Source organism: Balaenoptera ricei, chromosome 6 (assembly GCF_028023285.1).
Source record: "Balaenoptera ricei isolate mBalRic1 chromosome 6, mBalRic1.hap2, whole genome shotgun sequence".
Classification (NCBI taxonomy): Eukaryota; Metazoa; Chordata; class Mammalia; order Artiodactyla; family Balaenopteridae; genus Balaenoptera; species Balaenoptera ricei.
This window is the reverse complement of record NC_082644.1, coordinates 117738650-117750659: the sequence shown is the minus strand read 5'-3', so window position 1 is coordinate 117750659 and position 12010 is coordinate 117738650. Positions and strand designations below refer to the sequence as shown.

General features: G+C 58.5%; 2 protein-coding genes across 4 annotated transcripts in view; one reads left to right on the top strand and one right to left on the bottom strand.

The window, feature by feature from the left end:
* Positions 1-12010, bottom strand: part of LAMC3 (laminin subunit gamma 3) — a 60975-nt gene that overhangs the window by 35824 nt on the left and 13141 nt on the right. For all 3 annotated transcript variants that reach the window (XM_059925847.1, XM_059925848.1, XM_059925849.1), the window contains exons 2-6: positions 11665-11969; positions 7143-7273; positions 3744-3910; positions 783-971; positions 586-703 (exon numbers count right to left, since the gene is read on the bottom strand). In XM_059925847.1, coding sequence (XP_059781830.1) covers positions 586-703; positions 783-971; positions 3744-3910; positions 7143-7273; positions 11665-11969 — 910 coding nt within the window. The remainder of the gene's footprint in view (positions 1-585; positions 704-782; positions 972-3743; positions 3911-7142; positions 7274-11664; positions 11970-12010) is intronic.
* On the top strand, positions 6486-7074 carry LOC132367602 (ATP synthase subunit ATP5MPL, mitochondrial-like). The gene is made up of 2 exons (XM_059926186.1): positions 6486-6663; positions 6911-7074. Exons 1-2 carry the CDS (start codon positions 6486-6488, stop codon positions 7072-7074), a joined length of 342 nt encoding a protein of 113 aa, XP_059782169.1.

Below are 12010 nucleotides of genomic sequence, written 5' to 3'. Positions count from 1 at the left end.
GCCCAGAGGCCATAGAGACCCTGGGGAAGCATCCAGGTCCCCACCTAATGGCCAGTTTTATGCCTGAACCACTGAGTATTTTGAGAGAGATCTGAGACTCCCCAAACCTCCCCAATGGCATTTCCACTGCCTTTCAAATATACAAGGAGACTGGTGCAATGAACCAAAGCCAAGCTCATTTAATAGTACTTCTGAATTTATAAGGGCTTTATTTTTTTTGGTCATTGTGTATTTTCTCAATCAAGTGACAGTAAAGTGTTAGACCCTCTTCTGAGGTCCAGACCCCAGCAGCCCCTGCCCATCTCTGTCCCCCTGGATGCCGCACGAGCACTGCAGACTCAGCCTCTCCCCACCCTGTGCTCCCCTTGCCATGAATGGCCTCCCTTCCCCCAGGTGCCTGAAGCAGAACCCCAGGGGGTCAGCCTTCATCCCTTCTTCCTCTTCCGCTCCCAGGTAACCACCTGCTGCCAACTCTGCCTTCCGAGGGGCTTGGGACTCTCCCTCCTGCTTCCCATCATTCAGTCCAAATCCGCCGCCGTGCGCCCTTGCTGGGTCATCTACACCCACTGTCCCCACCGCCCTCACCTGCAGCCGCCCTCACTGAGCGAGTGGAACCCGGGCAGGCAGCGGTCACACTTCCAGCCCGTCACCGTGGGCTTGCAGATGCAGGTGCCGGAGTCATTGCATTGGAGGTGCAGGGAGCCTGGGGAGGAAGGGCACAGGGCAGCGGGAGCCCGTGGCGGTGGGCGAGGGTGGGGGCCGGGGCAGTGCGGCCCACTCACCTGCTGGGTGGCAGTCGCAGGGCTGGCATGGCGTCCGTGGCTTCCAGCGATAGAAGTTCTCCCGGCAGCGCTCACAGTGTGGCCCGGCTGTGTGGTCACGGCAGCGGAGGCAACGCCCACCATGGCCTGAGCTGCGGAAGAGCTCCCGGTCAAACATGCACTCCTCAGAGTGGCCGCTGCAGTTGCAAGCTGTGGGCAGGAGGCGGGGGAGGGTGTGTGAGAGCGGCCGTGGCACATGGTAGGAGGGGAGTATGGGCCAATCAGCTTCCTTGTGGTGAGTGAGCAGGCAGCTGGAGGAAGGGCAAGGATGGAGTTCAGGCCTGGCTTGATCAAGGATCTGGAGACCAGTCAATAGATCTTCCAAAACAGGACACTCTCGAGAACAAAGGGGGCGCCATTAATAAATATACCAACACACAGGACCCTCCCAGGCAAGCCAGGACATAGAGTCACCTGGTCATGGATCACAGACTGGCTACCTTCTCCAGTGGCAGTGTGGCTCCCTCCAAGATCTCCTGTGGATCCTCTGAGCCATAAGAGTATGTGAATCTGATCCCCAGTGACCATGAGGTCACTCAGAAGCATGGAAAATACAAGTCACCTTTCATTCACTCATAAATACATTTTGTTAAAACATCTTTATTGGAGTATAATTGCTTTACAATGGTGTGTTAGTTTCTGCTTTATAACAAAGTGTATCAGTTATACATATACATATATCCCTGTATCTCCGCCCTCCTGCGTCTCCCTCCCACCCTCCCCATCCCACCCCTCTAGGTGGTCACAAAGCGCCGAGCTGATCTCTCTGTGCTATGTGGCTGCTTCCCACTAGCTATCTATTTTACATTTGGTAGTATATATTAGTTCATGCCACTCTCTCACTTCGTCCCAGCTTACTCTTCCTACATTTTTAAAAAGTATGTACCAAAGGGACTTCCCTGGTGGCAGAGTGGTTAGGAATCCACCTGCCAATGCAGGGGACATGGGTTCGAGCTCTGGTCCGGGAAGATCCCATATGCCGCGGAGCAACTAAGCCCGTGCGCCACAACTACTGAGCCTGCGCTCTAGAGCTTGCGAGCCACAACTGCTGAGCCCACGTGCCACAGCTACTGAAGCCTGCACACCTAGAGCCCGTGCTCCACAACAAGAGAAGCCACTGCAATGAGAAGCCCTCGCGCAGCAAGGAAGACCCAATGCAGCCAAAAATAAATAAATAAATAAACAAAGTACATTCATGTTAAAAAAAAAAAAAGTATGTACCAAAGATCGGCTCCATCTTGGCTCCCGTGGTGAGCCCAGCATGGTGTGGACCAGTGCCCGCATACATGGCCCCACTGTTTGAGGGAGGCAGAGGCAGCAAGCAGGTGAAAATCCTGCAGGCGAAGGGCTGTGATGGGAGAAGCAGGGAGGCTCTGGGAGGTGAAAGGAGGGCCCTACAGCTGCCTTCCTGGAGGGTGAGCAGGAAGGAAGTGTCCAGGCAAAGGAGGGGAGGAGAGGGAAGGGAGAGTCCCAGGCAGGAGGTGAGAGGATAGTTGTGGCACAGGCAGAGAAGCAAGGTTCACCCAGTGTGGCGTGGGAGGGTGGCATGTCATGTGATGGGCAGGGCAGAGGGTGGGGACGTTGTGCACTGTGACGGGACAGGGAGGGGCGCAGGGGCAGTTCTGAGGTCAAGAGGTCAGCCAGCGCTTGATCCAGGGAGGCTGGGCAGCCGCGGTCAGCGGACTTCACCTTGGAGCAAGGGGCTCCGTGGATGAATATAATCGCATCTGCACTTGAAAGTGCCTTCAGCTGGGCGGCAGGCGGGGGATGGGGGCTGGGAGAGCAGGGAGGTGGGGGCTTCAGATGCTCAGAGGAGGGGTGACCGGCCGGACCACAGTGTTGACCGTGTAGAAGGACACAGTCAGATGGGTTCGGGGGATGTGAATGAGGCTCAGGGGCTGCCTGGACTGGGGAGCACGAGGGGTCAGGCATGAAACGCAGGTTCCAGGCTGGGAGGACAGAGATGTGACCTCAGCGGTGATGACCTGACAGGAGAAGCAATCTGGCCTTTTGTGTCCCCACCACGGAGAGAGCCCCAGACTCAGAACGGCTGAGCCAGCCAGCTTCCTTGGCCCCGAGAGGACTTCCTGGTGGAGGCAGGCCAGCAAGGGCAGCAGGAACTCATTAGGGCCACAGTGGCCCCGGGAAGCTCCTGCAGACAGCACCCTGTTCCATGGAACAAGCCGTCCTCTCCCCACCCCAGCTCTACATGCCAGCAGCCCAAGCCCAGGAGCACAGTGGGTCCAGAGGCTGAGCCGTCAGGAGCGCCTGCCCATGAAGACATGCCTCCTGCCAGCAGCAGAGCTAGGTGGAGTCTGGTGCCCAACGACGACCAGCCACACATGGGAGCCCGGAGCAAGCCAGATGACGGTCGGAGGGCAGGGCTTGGGGACAGAGGGAAGCTGGAGGGGCACGCCAGGCTGGGAGGAGCCCCTCAGCCCGTGCGCGGCCCCCGTCCCTGGAAAAAGTATGATGGCAACGTCCTCTCCGGCGTGTCTGTGAGGTTAGGCAGTGCCAGCCACATCGCACGGGGGCCGGGGCAGCGAAGGGCTGCCTGGGGGCCTGCAGGAGAGGCTGGGCGGGCAGGTCAGCACCCCCAGGACCTGGGGTGGCCTGGCTTTGATCGGCAGCTGCGGTTGGAGCAGTTGACACAAAGGAACAAGTTGGGGGTCCTTCTCAGCCCTCCTGCCACGCATGCCTCTACCTGGGGAGCCTGGGTCTGGGGAGCTGCCTGAGGGGGTGAGGACGGAGAATCACGTGCCCCCTCCAGCTCTCCCTCGGCTCCTCCTCGTCCCTGCACAGGGTTTAGAGTCCCAAGCTGTGGCCAGGCCCACCCAGGAGCAGCCCTGCCGCCAGGGATGGGGAGTTCGTCTCCTGGCCTGCACCCCCGGCCTCCGGCCGCCAACGGCCCAGGACACTCACGCAGACACTCGCTGGCCGCCTCGGCCGTGCCCCGGGCCCACGGGCGGTCCCGGAAGAAGGGCAGGCAGCGCTCGCAGTCTGGGCCCGTGGTGTTGTGCTGGCATCGGCAGACCAGCCGGCCCGCCTCGTTGGGGCCACACTCGCTGGCGTGCCCGTTGCACTTGCACCTGGGAAAAGAACACGGGGGTGGGGGGTGTCCGGAAGCTGGGGGAGGTGCCGGCGGAGAAGGGGTTAATCACCAGGTAGCCCCTGCCTTCGGGTGAGCTCCTGATTCTACGGCTCAGCTATGGAACTTGACTGAACTCCTACCATGTGCCCGGGGCAACAGTTACAGAACCGACTGCGCTGGGCTGTTCTGAGCTCTGCACACATGTAAACCCATCGCATCTTCACAAGCCTGCTATGATCCCCATTTAACAGACGGAGGAACCGAGGCACAGAGAGGCTGCCCGAGGCCACCAGTTAGTAATGGTAAAGTTCTCGATGCTGCCACTGAAGGCACCACGCCCAGGGGCCGAGGGGGACCCAGGAAGAAGTCATCTCAGTCTCCTGCCTAGAGGGTGGGCCAGCTCTCAGGGCAGTGGGTGGGAGGTGGCAGCCCGGGAGGCCGCCTCATGCCCCCTCCTTCGTGTCTAAAGGGATGAGAGGGAGATTGCGCCTTACACAGGACGGCCCCCAACTCATCTCAAGACCCCAGTGAGCCTGTGCCTTTGAGGGCAGCCCTGGGCCTGCCCCACTCCCCCCTCCCGCAGAGTCAGACAGGCGGAATCAGGCAGGAACAAAGGTGCTCAGGGGGCCACACAGCGTGCTCGGCTGAGCCTGACCCGGTGGGGTCATCGTCCCCATCCCGGGTGGCCAGACTGAGCCACACAGAGGATGGCCATGGCTCCGAGCTCCCAGCCTTCCTGTGTAGCAGCCCCCAACCGAGCAATCAGCTCACGTCTTCTCTCTGGAGTTTCACCACTGCAGCAGGACGGACCACAACTATCCACGTTTCACGGATGAGGAAACTGAGGCTCAGACCATGAAGTGACGAATGCTACGTGGCAGAGCTAGAATCTGAAGCCCGTTCTCTCCTACTCCACGCAGACCCTGAGCTCCTAGACACTCCCCTACGGCCACTTGGTGTCTCCCCATAAGCAATGTTCCACGCTCTGTCCTAAGTGGATGTTGAAGAACCTCTGACCACTGCCAGTACCCATGGTACTGGGGACACAGGGCTTGGGAAGGGCACAGAGCACTGTTTCCTCGCCAGGCCTCCCTGGGAGCTCAGGGTAGGCAAGTAATGCCCAGCACTTCTGGCAGGGGTGAGGCGGGCACCAGGCAGTCTTGGGAGACAGTGATCACCCGTCTCGGGACAAGGGACCACCCATGGCCCCAAGGGGATGTTGCAAACACGCCCTCCTCCACGAAGCCCTCTGATCCCAAGGGAAAGAGTGAAATTCCTGTAGGCCACTGTGGGACACAGGCTGCCGGGCCACTGTCCCCCAGCCAGCTGCTGGCCTGAGGGTGGTCCGGCTCTGGCAGCTGGGGCCCAGATGTTCTCTGTCCCGAAGCCCCCTGATGGCAGACGCTGCAGCTCACCGCCATCCACCATCCTTGGAGAGGCCCCGCTCCCGGGCGGTTTGACCTGAATCGAGTGTGGAAGTGGCGGGGGAGGAGGAGGAGCAGAGGGCCCTCACGGACACCCCCCATTTCCCCTTCACACCCGAGCGCCAGCCCCCAGAGGGCGCAGACACCCTGAGTGTAGGCAGCTGGGCCCGTGTTCCCTTCCCAGACACCTTCACCTCTCTGAACGCCACCTAAACATCCTCCAAGTTTGGAAGCCCCTCGCCCCCTATCCCCCATGGGCCACCACTCCCACGTGGAGCTGACTTCCCACCCTAAACAGCTTTCGGATCCACACCTCTCCCATCCTACCACCATCTCTGCCCAGCCAGCTTCTTCTCTCCCCTCTTATCTGCCCCCTTGCGATGTCAGGGGTTGGGGTGTCTCAGAAATCCGACCCTGTCACTACCCTGGCCATATCCTCACCAACTTCCCACTGACTGCATAAACTTGGTCCATGGCCCCGACAATCTTCCAGCCGTCTCCACGCCCCCTGTTCCAGCTGCAGGGCTGTTGCCTCGTTCCTCAAGCCTGGGTCTCGTACATGCTGGCTCTTCCACGTGGGATGCTTGCCCCTCACCTCTCCAGCCTCGCCGGGTTCCCATCTGCAGGGTGGTCTCCCTGACCTCCCGCAGGGTCCCCATCTGCAGCGTGGTCTCCCTGACCTCCCGCAGGGTCCCCATCTGCAGCGTGGTCTCCCTGACTGCCAGCACACCCTGCCCTGGCTTCCTATCCTTGTTAATCTGGGGCGTGCGACATGATTACTGGGGACTGATCTGGTTACTGTCTGCCTGGGGCGGGAACACATCTGTCTCCTCTCTCCTTTCCAAGAAGGAGCCTGATGAGGGAGCGTTTATACTAAAGACGTCATTTGTGCCTGGAGGGCCCAGTACCAGGTGGCCACACGTGTACCGGGTGGCCCCTGCTTCTTGGAGAGGTGAGATGCTTAAACTACAATGTGCACTGATCGAAGCTAGAGGAGTATGTAGGCCAGGGCCAGGGGTCCCGACAGAACAGCCCGACGCCCCTCACATGAGAAGGGGGCAGAAGTGCGGTGCCTCCTTCCTCGGTGACCTTTCTGGGTCACTGGCCGTGGGGCTTTGGAGTGGCCTGAACCGTTCGTACTGTTTGGAGATGCCTCAAAGCCTTATTAAACACGCTTGGGTCCCCAGGAAGCCCTACTCTACCCAAGTTTACCGGAAGATTTGGGGAAGAATGGGGTTGATGGGCTCCATCAGTTATAAGCTCATGAGTGCTGATGAAAGAAGCAAAGCTTTGAAAGCCTGGGGTCCTGCGCCTGCTTACGGCCACTGTTAACCAGCTTCATTTGGAGCCCACGTCCCACAGGACGGTGGTCCGACTGGAAATTTAAGCAGGTTCTACGTGTTAGACGAGAGCGTGGAACATTGTCCCACGTGGGCACATGTGGCGTGAATGAATGTACTGTCAGATGCAAAAAAAAAAAAAAAAAAAAAAGGAAGAAAGAAAAGAAAGGGGGATGGACCACCAGGCAGAGGGAACCACGGGTGCAAAGGGCTGGTGTGTCCCGCTGACGGCAGCGGAAACACAGCTGACGTGGGAAAAGCAGCAGGAACGGGGCTGGGAGGCGGGAGGCGGGAGGCAGGTGGGTCACGAAGGCCTCGAATGCCGGGCCCAGGAACCAGGCTCCTGCTCCTTTGCCCCCCTGGAGCACCAGAAGTGGTTTCTTTACCCTCCACGGTAGCCACCGGGTGACCCCACGTGGCAGCCATCCTGTACAGCGTCCCGGCCACTGCCCTGCTTCCCGCCTACCTGCCACCCACAGAGAAGTCCGACACGGCGTAGTAGTAGGACTGCAGCACCTTGGGGTCCTTGAAGATGTCATCCCCGAACGTGTTGAGCCGGTCTAGGGAGATGAGGAGCTCGGTGCTGGTGACCCAGTCCTGGGGGACAAGGTGGAAGGGAAAGGGCGCCATCAGCAGGCTCCTGAATGTTTGCTCCCACCCTGCTCTGCTGGAGGGTCCAGCCGGCTCCCCGGGGCATCTTCTGGGACACAGGGACAGGCCAAACACTGACAAGTTCCGAGAACGCTGCAGAAATAAGGAGCCTGTGCTTTTGGGTCACACCAACCTGGATGCTCGGCCCCTTCCTAACTGTGCAACTTTGGGGAATTTGCTCAATGTCTCAGAGCCTCCATTTCCCCATCTGTGAAATAGGACAAGGAATAATGTCGGCTCCAGGGGGGTGCTGGAGGAGGATGGCCAATGTCAGCGGCGGGGCACGGAGGCTGGCACATGGTCAAGGTGCTGGAGCAGCCCATCTAAAACCGTGTCACGCAGGTTACCTGACTGCTCAGCGGGACTGCACCCCCATTCTAGAGGGCAGCCGAGGGAAGATGCGTCCCAGCGCCCTGGCGTGGGGTGGGCCCTGGGTTTATAGGCTTCTCACGTTCTAAGAATCAGGCTCCCACAGACAAGGCACCTGCCCCAGGTGACATCTGTTCCGCCAGAACACAGCCCCAAGAGGACAAGGACTCAGGGCCCCTGGTTCTCGCTGCATCCCCAGCCCGGGCTCTGCCTGGCACACAGCAGGCACTCGATAAATACTTGCTGATGGCGGAATGAGAGGCTTCCCCCTGGAAGAGCTGGTGGGGAAGTGGGGGAGAGCCCACGTGAAAGCTGACATTTTCATCTGCCTGCTGTTATAATCAGAGGTAGCTCCAGCTGAATGTTAATCAGCATTTTAATTCAGCCCAGCAGCTGCTGGTTTAGCAATCAGGCCCATCAGGACAGAAAATGAACTGGCATAAAGTCTGACTTCTCACCCCAGCATGACTCAGGCCAGCGGGCCTCTCCGATCCCCTTGGGCTCAGCAACTCTCGAGCCCGTGGCCTGGGGCCCGGGGCCTCTGCCTGAGGATGCTTCAGCCAGGGAGGGGTCCAGAACCAGAAAGCTTCAGAGGGGACCTCAGCACTCAGCTGAGTTTGTAAACCTCCGGAGAGTCACTCTCTGAACCGCTTCCCAAATGTCAGTGTACATTTAGGGATCAGGTTAAAATGCAGCTTCTGATCAGAGATGGGGCCTGAGACTCTGTATTTCCACACGTGCCCAGGTGGTACTGACGCTGCTGGTCGGTCCCTGAAGCAACTGAGGAGCAAGGGGCTGAGGCCCGGGGTGGGAACCCAGCAGAGCACAACCGATGGTCTAAGAGTCTTTTCTCTCTGCAGAAAAAGTGCCCCTAGAGAACCCAAACCAGCTGATGTCCAAGCTGGAAGGTGCAGTAGCTGACGCTGATTGTGTGGTTATGGCTCAGGTCCTCACAATAACCCCACCGGGAGGTGTTATTCTTACCCATGTTTTACAGAGGAGAAGACTAAGGATCAGCGAGGGTAAGTACTCTGCTTCCTAGTTGCACGGCTGGTGCCCGCGGAGCTGGGATTCGGATCTATCTGACCCCAGGCTCCCAGCTTTAGCTACTAGGTAGCCTGCCTTCCTGCATCTACCCCGACGCCCTCATCATACTAATGGAGCCCAGAGGGCAATGACCTGCCCAAGGTCTCGGCCCGCAGTGACCCCTCTTTGGGTTCCTGCATCTGCTTTGCAGCCTATGACCTGCTCCATCAGTCTTGAAGACGATGGTGATAGGAACAGCATCAAAATCTCCCTGAGACACCAGGAAGGGAGCTGGGAGGGAGAAGGGGAATTTGTTCCCTTAGCCCAAATTGTACGGGTCACTCCCTGACGCCTTAGAGGTAACTTTGGGGGCAAACCGGAGCCCCAATATACAGAGGCAAGGACCTTGTGCAACTTGCAATGGCCCAGCTAAAACTACAAGTGGGCTCTCGGGTTGACTCTGGACAGACGTGGGAGCCAGAACGCAGCGTTAACGAGAAGCGGGAGGCAGGAGCTTCGTCTCCAGCAGCAGCGGTTCTGCTCCAGCCAGCACCCCAGAGAGGGTCAGCCTTCTCCCCAAGGTCCTTGGCCCCCATGGAGGACAGAGGGACCCAAGACACAGCAGCCGCATGGACACATCCTTCGTTACCCCACACCCCAAATGCTCCACGTCCTCAGAGGAAGCGCCACCCTGGGGGTGCCCAGAGGGGAGAGAAGGGGAGGGGGGGCTTGGCTTTTTTTGTCCTTCTCTGACCTTCTCTGTCCTTCTTCTGCCTGGGGGCTGCAGGGGTCTCATTTCTGAAAAGCCTGTTTTTCCGTTAGGGACAGCATCCAGGACATAAGGGGCAACAAGCCAGGGGGCCCCTCTGTCAAGATAGCACAGATGCAGGCAGAGCAGGGGCCCGGCCCTTGTGCTTGTCTTCAGATGACCTTGGCCGATGTTTTCTAATCTACAGAGCTTGGAGCCCCATGGAGAAGAAATTGTCATTTTCAACAGAATCATGTGATGATCAAAAGTGAACGTTTTTAATGGGATAAGCAGGGCCTGGGCGTCTGGAGATGAGACTTTGTGCCAGAAAGGATTAACCTTGCCTGAGAGAGTTCTGACCTTTGCCCCCCACTCCTGGGGGGTCACCTGCAAGCCCTCAGAATGTCCTGCTTGATAAGAGTAACTTTGTTCACTCGGGGCCCTGGGCCACCCCAGACGGTCAATGCTGACAATGTGATTTATGGGGAGGCCTTGGGCCGCACAGAATCAGCCTGCTCTCTGGAGGGGCTGGAGATCAAGGTCAGCCATAGGCAGTCTGCCATGTGCATGTGGCTGACCCCCAATAAAAACCCTGGACTCTAAGGCACGGCTGAGCTTCCCTGGTTGGCAATGCACTTGTCACATCTGTTGCTGGGAGAAATCAGCACTGTCCCCACGACTCCACTAGGAGGACACCCAGAAGCCCCATGCCTGGTCTCTCCTGGACCCGTCCCATGTGCCTGTTCCCGTCCCACGTGCCTGGTCCCGTCCCACGTGCCTGTTCCCGTCCCACGTGCCTGTTCCCGTCCCACGTGCCTGTTCCTGTCCCACGTGCCTGTTCCCTTTGCTGGTTTCAGTCTGGATCCTTTCACTGTAATAAATCATCACCGTGAATACAGCAGCTTTTCTGAGTTCTGTACAGAGTCCTTCCAGTGAATCACGGAAGCTGAGGGTGGTCTTGGGGACCTCAAGCCAGCTGACACCGTGTTTTCTTGTGCTTCACAGCCTGGGTGGGGCACAACCTCTTTCTGGGCCTCAGTGTCCCCTCCAGAAACAAACAGGATTCTAATCCCAGCCCCCTCATTATCCCAGACAGGCAAAGGAAATGCTCTGAATATGTCGAGGGAAGAAGATAGCAGTTTTTCTCGGCAGAGGCCTGTCGGAACCCAGGGAAGTGGACTAGAGTGCCGTCCAATGCCCCGAAACATCCAACAGATCCACCACATCCATAGATGAGCCGTCACTGATGCACAGAAATGTGGACATGCGCGGGTGCTTATACTGGTAGGGCCACAAACCTGAGTAGACCCAGGTGGGCAGGATGGGGACCCCGTACGGGTGCACACAGCCACAAGCCTGCCACGCTCTCTCTCTGCCATGAGGATGAGATGCGTGAGCTACCACGAGCTCTTATCTTCAAAGCGTGAATGAGCATCTCTTCTAGGACACGCACTGTGCCGGTCACTTTATAGTTGGCTGTCCAACGTGGCAGCTGCTGGCCCCATGTGGCTGTTTAAACTTCATTAAAATGAAATAAAAATGAAAATGCAATTCCTCAGTCGTGCTAGTCACATTTCATGTGTTCTACAGACACACGTGGCTCGTGGCTACCATCCCGGAGGGTGCTGCCAGGGATCATTTCTGTCGCTGCAGGAAGTTCTGTTGGCTAGCTCTGCCTGACAGCACAGATCCCAGGACTCTACGACTCCAAACTCACGTTCTTTTCGCGTTTTCCCTCTTATCGCCGTCACAGCCCTTGGAGACACACAGGGCAGGCAACGCCATCCATCACAGAGGGAGGAAGCGGGGCTCCCAGCAGGGAGTTCTAGCAGAAGCTCCAGCTACGAGTCAGGACCCTCAGGGTCTGCGCTGGGCCCTTCCACCAACCCACGTGTGCCCTTGGGAAGTCCTTTCCCCACTCCGGGCCTCAGTTTCCACACCTGCCTAAGGAAGGGGTCAGCTGAGTTGGTAGCTATCACAGGGCACCCTCTTCCCTCTATTTCATTATCAGTCACCCACAAAAGATTCAGATACAACAAAAGCTTCTGCTGTTTCAAATCTGAAAACCGTGGGATCTCTCACAGTCCCCTGTATCCTCCTGCCCTTTTAGACTTCCCTGTGGTCCCCTGGACCCGAGTGTCCAGCCCAGCCCCTGCCCCAACCCCGCCCCCGCCCAGCCCCACTCCTCTCCGACCTGCAACACGGGGCTCTCCTCAAAGTTGTAGGCACTGGGCCGGCCCTCCAGGGTGGAGAAGGCCACGTTGCCCCCGCTCAGCGGGGAGATGTCGCTGAACTCGGAGGTGCAGAAGGCCACGCGCTCGTCCTCGCCGGGGCGCAGGTACTGGCTCTCGGGCTGGCCGTAGGTTGTCTGGCAGGAGGCGCTGTAGTACTGGTAGGGCTCCCAGGGACCGCCGGCCCGGCTGCGCTTGTAGATGGCGAAGCTCTCAGGGCGGCTGGTGTGGAACTTCAGCCGCACGTAGGTGATCTCGTAAGCTTTCCCTGCAGTGGGAAGACGTGGACCCATTTTACAGAAGGGAAGG

Excerpts from the sequence above, each read along its gene's own strand:
- LOC132367602 (XM_059926186.1), top strand. The coding sequence starts at position 6,486 with ATGCCTCAAAGCCTTATTAAACACGCTTGGGTCCCCAGGAAGCCCTAC. Across the intron at positions 6,664-6,910 it reads TGCGCCTGCTTACGGCCACT|CGGAAACACAGCTGACGTGG; the intron begins GTTAACCAGCTT and ends CGCTGACGGCAG.